Source organism: Condylostylus longicornis, unplaced genomic scaffold, assembly GCF_029603195.1.
Source record: "Condylostylus longicornis isolate FDR11 unplaced genomic scaffold, ASM2960319v2 ptg000145l, whole genome shotgun sequence".
Classification (NCBI taxonomy): Eukaryota; Metazoa; Arthropoda; class Insecta; order Diptera; family Dolichopodidae; genus Condylostylus; species Condylostylus longicornis.
This window is the reverse complement of record NW_026578113.1, coordinates 987313-1007824: the sequence shown is the minus strand read 5'-3', so window position 1 is coordinate 1007824 and position 20512 is coordinate 987313. Positions and strand designations below refer to the sequence as shown.

The 20512-nt window shown below is 19.5% G+C and overlaps 1 protein-coding gene across 8 annotated transcripts in view; it reads right to left on the bottom strand.

Moving 5' to 3' along the window:
- Positions 1-4583: 4583 nt before the first annotated feature.
- LOC129615699 (protein qui-1) overlaps positions 4584-20512 on the bottom strand; it is a 186074-nt gene continuing 170145 nt past the window's right edge. For 3 of the 8 annotated variants that reach the window (XM_055531045.1, XM_055531046.1, XM_055531047.1), the window contains 5 exons: positions 17825-18191; positions 17491-17733; positions 17114-17430; positions 16579-16657; positions 14800-14932 (listed from right to left, as the gene is read on the bottom strand). In XM_055531045.1, the coding sequence (XP_055387020.1) occupies positions 14865-14932; positions 16579-16657; positions 17114-17430; positions 17491-17733; positions 17825-18191 (1074 nt within the window). In that variant the 3' untranslated portion in view covers positions 14800-14864. Of the gene's footprint in view, positions 5034-9077; positions 9219-11928; positions 12276-13680; positions 13709-14799; positions 14933-16122; positions 16305-16578; positions 16658-17113; positions 17431-17490; positions 17734-17824; positions 18192-20512 lie in introns of those variants that run through there. The other 5 variants (XM_055531050.1, XM_055531052.1, XM_055531053.1 and 2 more) reach the window with 5 other exon arrangements.

Sequence of the window (20512 nt, the reverse complement as noted above, 5' to 3'; positions counted from 1 at the left end):
AAGAATTCAGTCAAAAAATTTTAAATACAGTTTTAATGCAGTTTTGCTGCGTAATAAAAATTTTTAAAATACTGCATTGTAAAAAAAATATTACAGTTATTGATACATACTTTAACAGTTTTAAAAATATCTTCTTAATGGTGTCTAAATTTATAATTAACAGTGCAAAACAAAGCCAAGCGCTTTAAATATTTATTTTGAATCAAGATTCAATGTATATTTTAGATTTTACAAGATTTTTGAAGCTACGGCTCTAATGCCTTATAAATTTTTTCATATAGTTATCAATTGGGAAATAAATTTAACGATAAATCGAGAGGGATGGCTATTTTAAATTTATCCAGTCATAATAAGCTTTGATAGCTGCAGTTACCTGGCAGTTGACCTTCACATCTATCTTTCCGTTTCCTTATTGTATTGTGCATAATGTGTAAAATATGACAATGAAATTGCTAATGGCAAATTTGTGTACTATGAATAAGAATTTTTAGAAAAACTAATACAAATTTTCTCTTTTAATTTCAGTAATTCCATTACAAATTTTTCGGAAATTTTATTTTTGTACATGTGAAAAGAACAATATGTACATACTTTAAATAAAATTGAACGAATATTTTAAAAGTATTCCATAAGTTCAAATTTTAATTTTTTAATAAAGAACGAAAGATATTTAAATCACGTTTAATACAAAATATACCAAGTGTTATAAAATATGATATTATTCTAACTTTATTAAAAAAAATCAGTAGGGTCAATAATAATTACCGGGATTTATAGAATAATTTATAGAAGAATATTTCTTTTAAATAAGAATCTAAAAATAAAAATTATTAACTTGTTAAAATGAATTTTGTTGTTATAATTTTTTTTATGTATACGAATAGCTAAATCGTAAGGATTTCTAAAAATAAAGGATTTATTGAAAACAAAAAAACACAAATGTTTCACAAACATTATTTATTTTTATTTAAATTCATTTTTTATTTTTTTTTTTTTAGTAAATATTAAGTTTTGGGTTTCTTCTTAGTTTTAAAATTTAAAATTAATGTTCACATTATTTAGACAATATCATCTTAATTACATAAAGTTTTATGAACTTATTATAAATATCTAATATGTTTTTTTTTTTTTTGCGTTTGTTATATCTTAAATATTGTTATACCATTCAATATTCTAATTTATTGCTGAAAATACTTATTTATATTATATACACATATTATGTAAAACTTTTTAAATGGAAAGATATTTTAATAAATGAGTTATAACTATATATGTATGTATTTTTACTAAAAATAGATGAATGAATATTTAATTTTGAATTTTGAATGTTCATAATGATTCATTATTTCATTAATCTGAATTTTATGAAAGTTACTATATTGTTTTAACATACATGTATAAATGTATATGACAGGGAAAATAATAAAAAATGATTTTTTGAAGAAATAGCCTTCATAAGAGGTAAAATTGCAGAATAATTGAGTTTTTAGTAACCAATAGTGTATTAAGCATAGCAAAATTAATTACACTTTTCAGTGAAAAACTGAAAAATGTAAATTATTATAATAAAAATAAATTTATGTATTTTAGTTATTTCTAATAAATTTTTAAATTATATTGTCTTTTACACCAGAGCTTAAAAATTTCATTATTATTATAGAAACGGAATAAAAAGTGGAATAAATGTATTAAATATACATGCGAAATATGTAATTCTTTTTATTCTAAACATTTTCGCGATACAAACATATGTAATTTAAATTATTTTAAGATCACATTAATAACCCATAATATGATTGAATATTGTTTGTAGATTTTTTCATAATATACTAGTAAAAAAATTTTGTTATAACGTTTCCGTTTATGGGCTTTTACTCAATATCATTACATTTATATTTAACTAATTATACATTTAAGAAATTAATTAAATTTCTAATAAATAAATTAATGTGTTTTTTTTTTCTTAATTACATCAATTATATTTTAATCTCTAATTAAATATTAAATTAATAATACAATAATTAAGTAATTTTATTGCATTATTAGACATTGATACATTTGTATGTTATTTGAAATTTATTGTTATTATATATAAATACATATACTATATATCATAAAATACTATATTTAAATATATGTACATAATTATGCAAAAGTAAATTTATATTAAAAAAAAATATATATATATTGTGATAAATTTATCCTAAATCTTAAAATTATATATGTTTACAATTATTATATATTAAGAAATCTTTATTTATTTTTTAAATCTAATTATTTTCATAATTATAAGTGTATGTATCTATTTAAAAATCTAACATGAATTTACTTAAATTGATTGAATTTGAGGAATTTTTGTTCTGTTTTTCTTTTCAATGATAATTTTGTTGTAATTTTTATTAACATAATTAATTAATTTTCAAATTTAAAAAGTTTTTTTTTTTTTGTTTTATCTTTTTTTGTTGTAATTAACTTTCCTTTTTTTTTTTTGTGACAGCCAAAAATATGATTGTCATAGCATTTTTAATATTATTACATTATTTTTTTTTTTTGAAAGATTTTTTATTTTTGTCATAAATCTTATAATAATATTCGAGTCGCTTAAAAAAAAATTATAATAATATTAAATCATAATATGAATGGATATAATACATACATATATGTACATAACGTATTACATTATGAGAATATATTTATGTGGACATTATAAGATATATGCATACCTTAAAAATTTATGAGTAAGATGCTTGACATAGCAAAAATATCAGTTGTATTTCTGTTCATACCACATGATGTATAAAAACTATATTTGAACCATATACCTATCTATAGTGGATATATATCCTAATTACTAGGCATCAGTTTTATGAAGTTATGCAAACTTTTTGAAGTTGGATATTTTTGAGTGTTTATTAATTCTTTAAGTGTGACCTAGAAAATTTTGTAAAGGTAAGATTTATGTACGAAATTTTATATCACCACTCATAATTTTCATAAAACTTATAAATTCTTATTTATTTATTTTAGATATGAGTAAATCAGAAACGTATATACATATATATATATATATATAGAAACCAAAATATTTTGTTTATGTCTACATATTCTCATGGAACCATATAGTCATTACGAAATATGCAATTGAAATCTAAATTATAATAATAATATCCGTATATAAAAATAATTTTTGCTTAAAAAATATGTATAACCATATAAAAAAAAAATATATTTAATATTAATTTTTAATATACTGTAAAATTAAAAATATGAAAAAAAATTAAACAATAATACTTTTCTTATATATTTTAATGCATAAATTACATAATATAAATATGAATAACAGTATATATTAATTAAAATTTAATATAAACTATTATGCATAAAATTTAATATATAAACTGTACACATAATTGAAAGTAATATTTAATTTATACAATTATAATACAATTACTGTATTTTTACTATACATATATGTATTTAGCTTAAATTCTATACTAATATGAAGAATATTATATTAAATTTATGACTCTATTTCTTTTCTTTTATTTTTTCAATTTATTTGTATAATAATTTCTCTTAAATTTATAATATTTATTTTTATAATTTAAATTTCAACATATATGTAAATGTAGGAATTGATATTATAATATTATTATAATATTTATGCATCAAATAGTTATTACAATTATTTTAGTAAAATAAAATTTTAATTATTATATTTTTACTCTAAATTTTACTATATTTATTATATTTAAAGCGTAATAATTTCCATAATATTTTTTTTTTTTATATAGTGATGATTTTAATAAGAGTACTTCAATTTTTTAAATAAAAATTTTAATTTACTATAAACTTTCATTAAAATTAAGGAAAACATTGTTTTATAAAATGATTGAAAATTTGAAAGAATAAAAAATAATTTTGTTTTTTTTTTTTGTTTTCATATTTATTAAAGCTGTTTTAGAAATTTAATTTAAAGTGGTTTCGAAAACTCAAATTTATTAATTTTTCATCATTTTATTAATCAATTCGTTATTATTTTTAAATATCAATATTTAATATTTTTAATATTTTTTTTTCTAATTGTTTCTCAATAATTTTCTAAAATGAATTTTAATCACTTTTTTTCCTAAATTTGTTAGTTTTTTAAAAGTTTATAATTATTTGTAAATTAAATCAAATAGTAGAATGTAAAAAATGTATTTTATGTTTTTTTTGTCTTTTTGCATTTTTCTTTGGGTTTATTTTTGTTTTTTTTTTTTTAATAATTTTGTTTAGAATTACCCGCCTTTCAAATTTTGTTTTTGTTTAATATTTTTTCATAATTCAAAAAAAAAGCATAATATTGTATAATTTCAATTTCTTTTGTTATATTATAAAAATTTACAATTAAAAAAAAAAAACAATAAAATTATAAAAATTTTTTAATTAATATTCTACTAATATTTATTTTAAAAGAAAACTTACATATTTTATAATTTAAAAATATTTTTGTTAGAAAAGATTTTCTAATTTTATTTTGTATATTTATTTTTTGAAAAAAGAATGTATACTTATTATTTAAATATTTTTTAATTTAATATCATATTTGTGCAGAATATGAGCCATACATATAGGTTGTATGTGTGTATGATGCATCTTATGATATTAAAAAATTTTTTAATTTTAATTAAATATTAAAATACAAAAATTTTTTTTTATTTTATTAACTTTACATAAAATTATATCTAAAAGACATATTAAATATTATGGTGGTAAATTAAATATTATTATATAAATATATATATTAAACAGAGATTTGTGTGACGTAATTTATATTAAGTATAAATAGAGTTACTATTATGTTGTATTTTTAATTTATTTATATGAATATATCTCTATATACATATAAGTAAATTAAATATACTTAAATATTTAATATAAATATAATTTATGTAAATTATACAATAATTGAAAATTGTTTTCTTGTTTTTTTTTTTTTTTTGATTCTTTGAAATCTTTCACTTACGATTACCGATAGTACAATCGTCTTCCTATATAATATTATGTATAATATATTTGTTAATATTATAAAATTATAGAATATATTTAATTATATAATGCGTATATATATAAATATAATATATTAATAAAATTTTTTGTTCAATAGTATACATAATTCTAAAAATTATTTCTTTAACTATATATCCAATTATATAAATATTCTATTGAATATTAATACGTATTACATTTATAAGATAGTTATGATAACGTATTAACGTAGTACTAAAAGTATTTACTTAATATTTAATCTATATATGAGTTCTACAAGAATTTCTGACTATATTTAAATACAAGTTAACCTAATGTTAATAAAAATTATTTTATAGTTAAATATCGCAATAATATTATAGCTATTCTATATTGAAATAAAGGTTTTTTTTTATAAAATAAAATCAAAATGCTTTTTGTTATTTTGATGTTAACAAAAATATGATGTTAAAATTAAAAAAAAACATATTTTATATAATAAAAAATATGTTTTTTTTATATAAAAATGTTATTATATTATTTAAAAAATATATATAATTTATTAAATTCAAATATTAATGTGGCATCACAATTTTCAAGATTTATGTAAGTAGTAGAAATTTTGAGATTTAATAGAAAATTTTATTGAAAAATTAAAAAGTGTTGGGTATTTTATTTAATTTTTTATTTTTTTTTTTTATTTTATTTCCGCCTACAGGTTGTGTAAATATGCATTTTTATAATTTTTAAAATATGTTAATTTTAGTTAAAATTTCTCTCATTTTTATTTGGAATTTTCTGTGTAAAACTTGAAAAATAAGATTTTTGATGGGATTTAGGAATGTTTAATTAAAGAAATGGTGTCAGTTATAGAATATTTATAAGATTGTAATCCCGTATTAAATTCTATTATATTATTTTTTAACACTTAAATTTATACTGTTCCAATGTTTATTAATTTTTTTTTATTTTATATATATCCTTAACCTCAGCTTGAAATACGTATATAATATGTCAACAAATTCATGTAATTTAATATTAAATTCAAATATTCGTATTTATATGACTTTTTATAATTTATTATAAATAAAGAAATTTATAAATTTAATAATCATATTAATAATTTTAGTATATACAAAATTTTGAAAATTCTTATAATTGAAAAATGTATACTATTAATCTTTGTTTTTTTTTTATTATTTTAAATTTTCAGTAATAAAATAATAAATCAAAAGTAATTTTTGATTTAATAATATTATAGAGCAACGTAATTTTGTATAAAAATAATAGATAGTAAAAAGGGAAAATTATTTTGTATTGTTCTTCTAAGTAATTTGTGACTATATTTTTTTTTTTAATTTTTATTGTACGTATAACAATTATTAATTAATAATTATTCAGTTTATTTACTAAATATTTGCGAACTAAGTATGTAACGTATATGTGAATATAACAAAAATAATTTCTTCAAATAATTCTCATATTAATTACGATATAATAAAAGGTAATCTCAAATAAGGAAATGTAGCTTTTACTCTAATGTTCTTGTTTTTATAAAACTTTAATAGAACTTATAGTGTTATATTTGAAGTACAATTAAGTGTTATGCTACAAGTATAACACTTATACATCTTTATACCTATTGTAATTGCCGCGTAGAAAACAAAATGCTCTAAAAATGCATGAAATACTAGGTTTGAGATAACATTTACTTCCAAAATGCAGAAATACAGTATTAAAACATAACTCAACTTATGAATGTAAATTATGCATTAATATCATATATTACTGCATTTTGCAATTCAGAGGTTAATTTAAAAAGGTAATAATTTATAGGTTTATTTCATAAAAGACTGTTCTGACCTTTATACGTTTAGAAAATTTACAGATTGCTTTTGGTCTGAACAGACGACGGACAAGCATACAGTTTTTTTGAAAAATATATATCCAAAAATATTTCTTAAAAAAAATAACTTTAATTTTATTCGTAACTTCCATTTTATCTGCTTTATTATGTTGTGACGAATAATAAATTATAATTCACAAAGTTTTAAAAACATTATTTTGGAAATTATAAGATTTTTTCTACAAATAAAAAATGGTAAAACTAAAATCTACTTGTCTTATAGCTGTAAAATTATAATCTTTTTTAATTGTTATGTAAATTTTGCTCAAGCTATGTAATTATATGTAAAAAATTATAAAATAAAATTAAAAACCTATTTCGTGCTTCTAAATTAATAAAACAAAAAATTCTTTTTTTTTTTTTTTTTTTACTTAGAACAATTTCATAATAGTAATATTACTCGTATGCTGTAATCTTTTCTTTGCTTTGGTAGATTTATACTAGGTGAAACTGCAAGCTATATTGAAAATTAACAAACTATTGAATCTTAGACGTGCTATTGATGCGCTTTGTAATTTAAGCAATATTATTAGCGAAAAATAAAATTTAAACTTATGTGATTAATTGTCATTTACTACGGTTTTTAAATAGTGACAATAAAATTCATAGCATAAATTTTTGGTATGCTATTTTTTGTTTTATTCAGAACATAATATGAAGTATGTTCAATTTAAATTTTGTTCAGTTTAAAGAATAAAATTGCGCTCTATATATATTAATCATTTTTTTAAAAATTTATTTTACAATTTTTAATATTTTAATAATAAAGTAAATTTTGTTAAAAGTATAGGTATATGTACATATCTAAGTGCTTATATATATATTTCATATGATATTTTATGATAATTTAAAATAAAAAATTTAAATAATATCTATTTAAATAAAAATACTATAATAATTATACTAAATATTTTAAGATGCAGGGAATAAACCGTGTATCATTCATTTTAAAAATGATTTGATATTCTTTTCTGTATAAATAATTTTAGTATTTTCCTGTTGTTTTTAAAATATAAAATTTATTATAATTTTATTGTAATCGATTATATTATAATCGATTATTATCATAATCGATTTGAAATAGTTAAATTTTGTTTTGAGAAATTTTGTTTTTCTTTTCAACTAAATTAATTTTATAAAAAAAAAACACCTGACACATTTCTTAAATTATAATATGTATTTTAATGAATTAAATTAAAAATATTAATTTTTAATAATAATAAAAATAAAATAAAATTTTGTTTACTTGGACAAGATAAAATAAAAACCAAGTCAATAAGTTACATAAGTAGGAATTTAATATTTTTAATTAAATTTTTTTGCAATATTTGTGTAGTAATGTTATTAATTATTGCGTATAGAAATAAATATTTTGTTAAGATACAAGTTATTTGTAAATTAATACACTAGTCAATTAAATATATAGAATGATATTGTAAAATAAGAACATATGGAGCATTATTAAAATTTTAAAACAAAATTATAAAATATTCTAACTTGATCTTGCAAAAATGGAGGTTAGACCTATTAGACAAAGTTATATGTGTTTTTTGCGATAGTAACAGTTAACTAATTTTCTAAAAAAAAAATTGAATATTCATGTAATTAACTTTATGACAATATGAATTATATGAACTCATGAAATTCACAAACAATATGAATTTCATTAATGTATTTAAAAAATAATTGTTGTGGTAATAAACGTTTTTCCTATACAAAAATAATATTGTAATCTACAACGAGAGACAATCAAAATGAAAAATTTTATAAAATTTTAAAAAATCGGTTAACAATTTTAATATTTGATCATTTGTCAAAAACAATTTAATCTTAATGCAATTTTAATGGATTTTGACAAATGCCCGAAAACAGTATTGTGTTCTTTTTTTCATTATAGTTAATATAAAATTTTCAATTCCAAATTAATATAATTGTGTAAACGTATAGTAATATGGTGTTTTAATGTTTCTATGAATTTATTGTTACCAAATTTTTGCAATAGATGTCACTATTATAGATGAGTACTTTGTAATTGTAATGTTTTTAAATTAATTTTTTTTTTAAATAACTGTTATGTTTTAAACTTTAAGTTATATATATATATATTATATTTATATATATATATATATATATATATATACTTTTAATTAATGCCAATTTAAATTAATATTGTTCTATATAATTATTAAATTTTTTTTTTGTTTTTTAAATTGATTATGTTTTATTATTTTAATGTGTTTTTTTTTGTATATCGAATTTTTGTTGTTCGAAAATTATTTTCTTTATTCTTCAATGATGTAATCTACAATAAAATTTAAGATGAATTTAATATTTGATTAAAATTATGTATTTTTAAAATTAATGTATTTAAATTTAATTTCTATAATAACAAATAATTGTTATTAATTTCAATATTCATTGATAATTTAATTCCGAGCGATAATAAGATTCTTAGATAGGCACAATCGATTAGATAACGTAGAATTGCAAAATATATTATTTTTGTTGCACACATGAACTTGAAACATGTACTAAATTTATGTTTTTTAAATTGAAATTTGAACCTATTAAATATTTTGAGTATTTTATTAAATTTTTAAAGAAATTGTTACATGTCTTACAATTTTCAATATAAACAGAATTAATTTTATATTTTCAAAATTTTAAAATTTTTATATTATTTTAAAAATTCAATAATATCTGTTAGAAACAATTTTTCATAAAATTTTTATTTATATACTAATAAATTGAAAATTGAAATTAATAAACTTTTATAATGATGCTTAAATACTTTTTTTTAATTAACTAAAAAATTTAATATAGTGTAAATGACTAAAATAATTAAGCACTACTCACAATATTAAATGTGGTGATAAATTGTTATATTCAAAAAAAAAAAGAAAAAAATTTATAAAGCAATAATAATAATAATATTCACGACATTATAATTTCCAATATTAAAAAGAAAAGAACGAAAAAAAAAATTTTGGACCGGGAAAAGTGAGGGCTATAAAATTTTTGCATTACACATTTAGTTTATTTAAAAATATAAGTATAAAATATATTTATATGATGCAAATCAAATGCTTATAATATATAAAGAGAAAAATACACATTTATTATATTATTTTAATTTTTTTTTTATTTTAAATTTTTTATTTCTTAATAATTCAAATTTCACTTATATATTCAATACTAATATAACTAAATCTAGAAGTTGATTCGTAAACAGCTTATATATTTATGTAAATTTTAAATATATTAATTACCAAATATTATTTTAGTCTAGTAGAAATGATATAAATTTAGAATTAAAATTTTAATAAACAAAAATGTGCCTTGAAAGAGCTGAAATTTGGTAGATGTGTTATTAAGAGTGAAATAGGGGTGAGAAGTTCAGTTATCTTTTATATTATTAATTTATAATTAAGCCGTTTTGAAAAATATATTTTAGTTTTTTTTAAAAAATTTTCTTCGGTAGATTAAAATTTACAAAAAAAAAGAATGTATTTATTTTATACAACATGAGCATAAATTAGAAAACACGGTAGAGCTTAATTCTCAAATTAAATATTACATAAAAACTAATTGCGAGAAATTATATAATTTGGAATATAAATGGAACTATTTGTTAATTAATTATGAATTTTATTAAGGGTTAGACCAGGGATGGGGAACCTTTTCTCTATATAAGGCCAAATTTTAGTCAATGCAAAGTCAATCATGCCGCAAAGTTTAAAAAAAGTCCAAAGGTTATAAATTTTTGCTTTGTGTAGGTTGATGAAAACAAAATTATGTCAGAATATAAAAAATAACATAAAACAGTTTATTTCATAAATAAAAATAGATAAGTAAGTATGTACATTATTAATAAAATAATATGGTTCATTATTTCAATGACTTTGCTGTGATTGAAAATTATTGAAAAAGTTTACTAGCGTGGCATACAATTATTCTGAAAGAAGCCCGGACATAGGATTCAAATATTAATATGGGTTTGTTTTCAAACAAATATGTATGTAAATTTTGAATTCAAACATTGTTAGAAATTTCATGGCTTTGAATTTTCCAATTTTTAGTTTTCAAATTTGAAAGTTTATGTGCACGGTTTATTTTTCTAAATGTTTGATTTGTTTTCGAAAATTTGGCAGCAAAATTTTAATTTTTAAGAAATATAAGAAATAAATTTTTTTAAGGACAAAGGCCACTAAAAAACAGTTAAAAGGCCGCATGCGGCCTTAAGGCCGCAGGTTCCCCATGCCTGGGTTAGACAAAATTATTGAAAATCTCGTCTTTTTATTGAGTGATTCCCGCTACGTCAACCAACCAACAAACCAACCATATATTTGTACAGTGTTTACGAATCATAATACTTATTTTATTTTAAAAATTTAAAATATTAAGTTAATTATTTTACCTCTATATATATGAAAATATTCATATGCATTTTTATTAGTCTATACATGTATATTTTTATAACAGGAGTGTATTTACTTATTAAATTAAAAATATGAGTAAATAAAAATATTGTTTTAATATTAAGATTTTAAATTTAATAAGGATCCTATATATTTTAATAATGATGAAAAAATATATGGACTATTATTTTATTAAATTAATGAAATTATATTAAAATAAAAAAAAAATAATAGTTACGGAAAATCAATTTTTCATATTTATAGCGTTCCATTTAAGAGTATATTATAACATTCTGGACGTTAGCTGTATAATATTATAAAAACTATATCAACCTATATAAAGAAGTATATAATTGAGAGGCTTATATTTACGAAAATTCATTCCGATAGATGGCTTTACATTTTTATAAAGTAATTTAATGTTAAACTTTCTATATTCAAATTTGTAGATTAATTTTTAATCTTATATAACAGAATTTCCTTAAAAAAAATATTGTATTTGTAAATTGTTTGCAACTACTCCGGTTTATAGTTTTGAGTCAGATATTCTTGCAAAAAGGAACGCAAAAATATTATTTTTTTTTTTAATTATTTACTCATATTTTTAATAATTTATTTGCTATATAAATTTTTAATTTTCTATGTATTTTATGCTCATGAACATTGGGGGTCAAATTCTAAAATAAAACATAAAATCCATTTATCTAATATACTCGTAAATATATATACGTATATTTGATTATCAACTAACAATAATCTTCATTACATTAACATATTGATTGTTTTATTTATTTTTTCTTATATTTTTTATTTTTTTACTTAAATATTTTTAATATTTTTTATTTAACTACTGGAAGCTTAGGTATATTAGGTTGAAGAGTAATAACTTGCTTTCTATGTAGGCTGTTGCAACGAACTTCTTGAACTAGTTTTTGAGTGCACTAAATTATTAAAATTGTATTTTTTTTTCAATTTATAATTTTAAATTTAAAAAGAAAAAAAAATATATGTATATAAAACAGAAAAAGATAAATAACAAGACAGAAAATAAAATTTATTTTTGCTTTTAAAGCATAAAATGAAAAAAAAAAGAAACAATAAAATTTATAGAATAATTAAAATACTATTTAGAAAAAAATGTTAAAAATGTAATAAATAACAATATTATGTATATATATAAAAATCATTTTAAATGTATATATATGTACACTATATAATATATTTAGAAAAAATTGAACAAATTAAATAAAAATAATTGGAAAAAATTTAATGTATGTTATAATATTGGAGGTCCAGTTTGTGTGGTTTTCCGTTTGTGTATGTACTATTTAAGATTATGTTTATGATGATGATTTTTGTCAATTTTAGAAAATTTATATTTAAAATTATTAAAGGGTATTCTTATACTATGAGGTATGCTCCTTCAAACCACTTCTCTAATATTATTAAAAATAAATAAAGTTTATTTAAAAGGCACTATTGTGTTCACTCTCCTATATACAATTTTTAGGTTTATGAAATCATTATTGAAAAAGCTAATGATATTTTAGAAATTCGTATGTTTGCGAATCTTAAAGAGAACGGTATTTTCTTCTATACTTTTAGATGAAGTAATTAATATCACAAAATCATATAAATAAGAAAGGAAAATAAAACATAGCTTTAAATAGCTTTAAGTAGCTAAATTCAGCCACTTTAACATTTATTTGGGCAAGAATCCTCTTAATTCCATATTGTCATAGAACAGTTTTTAAATCTGATTCAGTTTCAGGAACGATTTGGTGAATTCAATTTTGAGAATCAATTTCTGAACTGAAATCTTAACTGAATTTACAAAATAATATATGTAAAAAGGAAATAATTAAGGATTGTAACGTGTAAAAATACGTAGTAAAATTGCGCCGTAGTATATGCAATTTTTTTAAGTATAGAAATTGTAGTGCTATTTAAATTCTTGTTTCTCAAATTCTCATTAATTATGAAAACCTTTAATAAATAAAATTGACTCTCATAAAATCATATCGGTATAATTTATGTATGAAATGGCTCAATATATAGTATTTGAGTGATATATTTTGAGTAATATATTTATAGTAGAATCTCTATAGCATAGTAACACTCTAAATTTTATAAATTTTGTACAATAAAAAGTTTTCGTAATAAGTATAAAAAGTTTTTACAAAAAAAAAATTTTATACTGTTGAATAAATTGTTGTCTAAATACAGATTTCCGTTTCTATAGAGTGTTCGTTTTATAGAGGCTCCACTAATTTAACTTTTTAAAAATTAAAACACAAAATTTTAAGAAAAACAAATAAAATTATTTGAATTTTTTTTTTTATTTACCAAAACGTTTTTGTTAGTTTTCTTATTCCTAAAAAAATTTAATTACAAAATATGTTTTAAAAAAAAACATATATAAATAATATTATTAGTATATATAAAAAAATTTAAATTAATTATAAAATTATTACAAAAATAACAAATATAAATTTAATAAGAAAGAAAAAATACGTTGTGATTGAATAATTGAAATTTTTATGAATTAAAGGAAAACACAGTGAAAATTTTAGAACATGCAAATAGAAAAATAGTAAAATTTCATTTGAATGGAGTATTTAAAAATCAAGGAAAAATTTGACAAAAAATTAAGGTTTAAAAATAAATAAAGGTAAAAGGTTTGTTTTTCAATTTTATATTGGAGGAGATTGATTAATTTTTGATAAAATTAATATTGTTTTAAATAATTAATTGGTTTCTATGAAAATAAAGTTTTTTAAGGGTTGAAATTAGTGTGATCCAATTTGTAACTACAGCTTTAATTAATAAATTTTGTGCTTGAATAGAAGAGGTTTTTAAATGATAAGGGACAACAATTGATAGAGAGTTCTGAATTCAAAGCTAATTTTCGAATTAAAAGTACCGTATTAAAGAGGTGATTGTATATGAATAGTAATTTTCGGAAACAATTTAAATTTTATTAAATTTTTAAATGTTTTGTTGTTTTTTTATTGGAAATAGCTTATACATATAATGGGTTATAGTTTTTAAAATTTTAATATGAGCTATATAGCATTAATTTTAATTAATTCTAAAGCGAATTATAATACGAATTGCCTATACATTAATTTTAATTAATTCATGTGGCACACTTTAACAATATTATTATTAATCATTGATGAAAATTAAAATAAATATATTGGTTTTAAAGTAATTTTTATGGACCATTATATTTATTTATAGTTTTCTAAAAAAGCTATTTAATTCAAATTATTATAAATTTGAAATTAACCATAATATTATATTAACCAATATTAGAAGATTTATTAATTGATTTTTAACACAAAAATTTATTATTTGTGGAAAACATTTGTAAATTTCAAAATAATTTTTTTATTAAAATTCTAAATTCTAATTTTGATAAATTTTAGTGTGGTAAAAATTTAAAATATATATTTGCTTATTGTATTTTTAATATTATAATAATATTTGAAAATATAATAATTTTTTTTTTTAAATTTTATACTAAATTAAATATTAATTGAACACTTAAAAATATAATTATATAATTTTTCAAAAAAATTGCTTGTTTTATTTTCTAAAATAACAAAATAAAATAAAAAAATAAAATAAAAAAATAAAATAAAAAATAACATAATATAGCGTTATACATAATATTTTATATAAAATTAAATTAAATATCAAAGTACATTAAAAATATTGTGCTAAAACATGAACAGTAATATAAAGTGTTTACATACTTTTACACCAATAATATATAAAATAACAAAGGGAAAAGGAGACATTTTGAATTTTGTGTACAAGATTATTGTTGTTTGAAAATGTTAATAAATGTGTGCTATTATAATGATCGGCGAATCGAATAAAATTTTTGACCAATATAAATTTTTAAAACCTAAAATTTATGCGAATTCAGTGCTATCTATGAAAATTCTGTGTGGCAAGATTACAAAATGGAAACAAAATCGAAAATATAGGAAAACATTAAAATACACTATAGAATAGTTTGAAATTAATAATAAATTATAATAATTAAATTTTTAATATCCTGAAGTTTTTAATATGGTGAATGAAATCATTCATTGATTATGAATTGAAATGTTGTTGAATTCGCCAAATTCATATGATTCGCTTAATTATTCGCTTTGCTAAATCAATAAATTTAAATATATGTATATTGCAATGAAGAAGCTTAAATTTGGTTAAAATGAGAAAAAATTTTGAATGCAAAAAATAAGTGTTTTTTTTTTCAATTAAATGAGCGAATAATATTGTGATTTTAAAAGTATAAAACGTAAGAATTTTTGTTAAGGATGTGATAAATTTTTATAAACACTATTATTTAAAATTTAATTTCGAGTCAATAGAATAAAATTTTATTAAAGAATATATATTCTTTTTTAATAATTTATTGTGCTATACATGATTTAGATAATGATGAACGTTGTTTATTTGTTGTTGTTTTCGAACGTTTAATACATTTTTCTTTTTTTTCATCTTTCCAATTACTTATTTGATTTATTTCAATTGATTTTTCATTATTTTCCGATGATTTACTTGATGATGGATTATTTATATTACTATTAGAATTGTTATTATTATTAAATAATAAAGCTTTAATATCATTATGACTTTTAATTGCTTTCATTTTTAAATAATTTATTTTACCATTATTATCATGTTCTTTAATTGATTTAGTACAATGTAATGGACTTAAATTATTTAATAATGTTGTATTTGTATTTGGTTCAAATAATAAATCACGTACTAAATCAGGTTGTAAATTATTATGTTCATCATTATCATTATTACGTTCATTATTATCTGAATTATTAATAAAATATTGTTGATATTTTTGATTAATACTAATTAATGATATTGATTGTAATTGTTGTTGTTTCTGTTGTTTTTGTTGTTTTATGTTTCCTTTTTGTGAATTATTATTATTACTACATTTAAATGAAAATATTAAACTATTACGATTAGAATTATTACAATAATTATTATTATTATTAATACATGCATCTTCATTTTTTACATTGCTCTTACTAATATTATTCATTGAATTACAATTATTTATATTATAATTATTATTATTATTATTACTATTATTAACATGCGATATTGATAATGGACGATTATTTTTATATAATAATTGTTTATTATTACATTCATCATATGAAGTATGATGCATGATTGCATCAAGATGAATATTAAACATACCTGTTCGTTCCTCTTGGAAATCATCTTCATCAGATGATTCTAAACGATCTTCAACTAATGATGATTGCCTTGATAAACTCTATTTGCATTATTATAAAAAGAAAAATTAATTTTAATATTAAAAATTTTGAAAACAAATTCAAAACAAATTTAAATGTATTTATAGGGGTTGTGTTTTAATAATGGTTGCACTTTAATAAAGTTCACAATTCAAAATTGAGGTGCGTATTCTAAAGCCGTAATTATTAATATTATGTAAGATTTCATTGCATACTCGTACTTAAGCCTAAAGAGATGCAATTAATTTATGTGATGAATAAAATAATTTGATTTTTGTAGAGCTTAATAGCGCTAGTAGGATAATAATAGCTTATTAACATAGATGAATCTAACAAAATTATTAGATATTGAACATTTAATAAAAATATGTTAAAGTCCAACCATCGATTAAAATTCAACTATTCTACTATATTTAGAAAAAAAATTAGAATTGATAAAAAAAAAAAATTTTTAATGTTTGTATATTATTTTTTACAGAATTATGTCGTCTTCTAGGTGGTGATCTTTTATTCCATAATGCTTCTAATTGATCAAAATGTTGTGATTGTGCTAATGCAGCTTGTTCTGGACCTAAATTTGTTTGAGATGTTAAAGTTTTCATTTCAGCAATTTTAGATATTTCTTCCATGCTAGCAGAAACAGAAAAACGTCTTTTTAAACGTTCATCAACTTGTGCCATCATTACAGATGATGTCAAATGACCATATTTCTTTTGCCAAGTATACGTATCCAATGAAACTTCTTTCTTTAATAAACGTTTCATTTGACGTTTTGGACCTTGTGGTCTTAAATCTAAAAATTTTATTAACGCATATTTTATATTTATTTTTATTAGAAATTTTGTAAAATTACCTTCAACATCTCTAGCTGGTGCTGAATATGTTGGTAGTTTAATAAAATTAGCGGGTGTATTATGAAGGCATATTACTGGTATATTATATGTATCAATTAATTGAACTAATATCCTTGAGCATTCTAAACTAATATCAAAACGAGTAAATGGTATATGAAGTTGTAATGATGTTAATGCTAAACCCCTTTTAGTTTCCCATACAATTAATGTTTTATCATCACTTGCCGATACTGCTGTTGTACCTATAATTAAATTTTATAATATAATAATTAAAATTATTCACGACAATTATTAAAATATCAATATGTTTATATAAATATATAAAATATTTACCATCAGCTGATACTTTAACACATGTAACTTGTGCTAAATGTCCTGCTAATGTATGAATTTCTTCACCCGTATGTATATCCCATACAATTAAATTGTAATCTTTTGATCCAGATATAACTTGATTTTTATTTGTTACCGATACAGCAACACATGTAACAGCATCACTATGTCCAACTAATACTTGAGCTAATTTACCACCAGTTGCTTGCCAAACTTTAAGTGACATATCCTTTGAACCAGTTATAACATATAATGAATCAACGGTGATAACAAAACAGGTTATTTCATCTGAATGTGATACAGTATATTTTTCATCTTCACGTGTCAATGACCATATTTTTAAGCTATTGTCACCATTTGTGCAAACCTTTTTTGTTTTTGTTTTTTTTTATATCAGTAAAAGTTTAATAATATTATAAGAAAAAAGAAAAAAATACTATATTAGAGACAATTTTTATTTTGAAAAAGAAAGAGAAGAAATATAAGAATAAAATGAAAATGTTTTTTTCCTTGTCACTTTTTCTTCTATCTTTGTAAGGAAGTGGTAGATATTAAAGAAATGGATAATTGTATACTTAACACAATATGATCCTTTAATCGAAACCCTGGTTAATATTACAAGAAAAGGAAGTAATTTCTAACTATATATTAGTAGAGTTAATTATACGTAGTATGACAAAGAGAAATAAAAGAACTTTATGATATAAAATACTTAAAATTTCCTTAAAGAAAAAACACGCAACTAATATATGAGAATAGCGGAAAAAGAAGTAGTAAACTTATAAAAGAAGTAATTACAAACCCTAGAGAATCTAAATGGTTTAAGATGTTATTTATTAAAATTTTGATTTTGATTTAGTTTCACGCCATTCACACCACGCATCAAATTTCGTATGTCGAATTTTCGGCAGAAATGCATTTCTCTACAGTGGAGAAGCGGAAATAAACAATTTTTAGCGAGATGTTGGTCTGTCGGTTTGTGTACCTGTGTATCTCAATTTTGTCGGAACGTATTTGGATGAAAATTTATATCTGAGTTTATTTTGACTATGCCACAGATTAACAAATTTTTGGGATACGTTCAGTCATGAAAACAGAGCTTTTACTACAAAACGGTTTTAACAACTTTTGCTCGTTTTTTATGATTCAATTTTATTAACTAAATACCCAAATTTAAATTCTTACCTATATATAGAGAAATTATCAACCGATTTCCTTGACATTTGATATTTTAAAATTATAGTGTGTTAAAACAATGAACGAGTCAATCGGATTTCGAAACTTTTACTTTACACTTTCCGCCATATCTAAAAAATTAGTTGACGGAGTTTCTTAAAATTTAATGTTTGTTTTATTTTAGCATATTTTGATTATCTTGTTCAACACTTTTACCTAACAAGAAAATACACTTTTCCGTCGGTTACATACTGATCACACCAGATTATTTTACGAGTATTTACAGTGTAGTTGATTCATATTAAAATGAGTATAATTTCTATCGCAATACAGTATTTGCAATATCATAATAATAATTGGGTGTATGACACTAACTATGACGAGAATCATTGATTTATTTTTTCTACTTCCTTTTCTATTTCAATGCAATAGTACATGTAGTACAAATCCACAAAATGTGCACTTGACAATAATTACTCATTTATTTTTTTTTCTTAAATTTTATAATAATAAATAATAATATTTATATATGTATGTATGTATAATATAGGGTCAAATGTGGAATTCAATTTGAATTAAAATAGAAATACTAAATCTAAAATTCTAAATGGTTTTAATTTGTAAAAATTCTTCTCCCCCTCATATTCACATTTTACGTAATTCCTATATATATGTATATGATGAACAATAAAAGGAAGAAAAACCAAAACAAGTTCATCTGATAATGAAATCTGGTGGTGAAAATTGTTAATAATTGCCATTGTTTATTTATTATACAAATCTTTGATGATTCCAATGTAATGATCATAAACATCATTTCCATCTACCATTTTTATTAAAGCTCTCATATATAATATACTAGTATATGTTTAGAGTTTTTATATATTTCATCCATATATAAACACATACACTTATTATAAGTATTATTATTCTGCAATTAGTCCTTATTATTTTTGTGATATGCACGTATATTACCATTTTTAATTATTTTATATACATTTTGTTATGCCTATACTCAACAAAGCAATATTATGAATATTTAAATAGGTATACTCGTATATGTATTATATGTATGTATGAATCCCTATTTATATTATGGTTATACATTTATATTTTAAAGAGAAATTGTTTGTGATGATGAGGATATTTTTTTTTAATATAAACGTGTAGATATAATATATAAATATAGAAAATTTTACACATTTAATCATTAATATTTTAAGTAGGATGTCATCCTTGAAATCTTAGTGTATATATGATATAGGTTTTTAAAAAGTTTTTGAAGTTTTGTACATTGCATAGCATGTGTGTATAAACACAAGTACACGTTTTATAATAACATGTTTATATATACTTGTATAATATAAAAATTACTATAAAATAAAAATAAAACTGAAAAATTTTATTTTTAAAGAATAAAAAGGATATAAGAATAAGAAAAATATTAATCAAGGTAAAATTTTTTAATCAGTATATTTATAACAAGGTTATTTTATAGTTTATGTTTTCTAA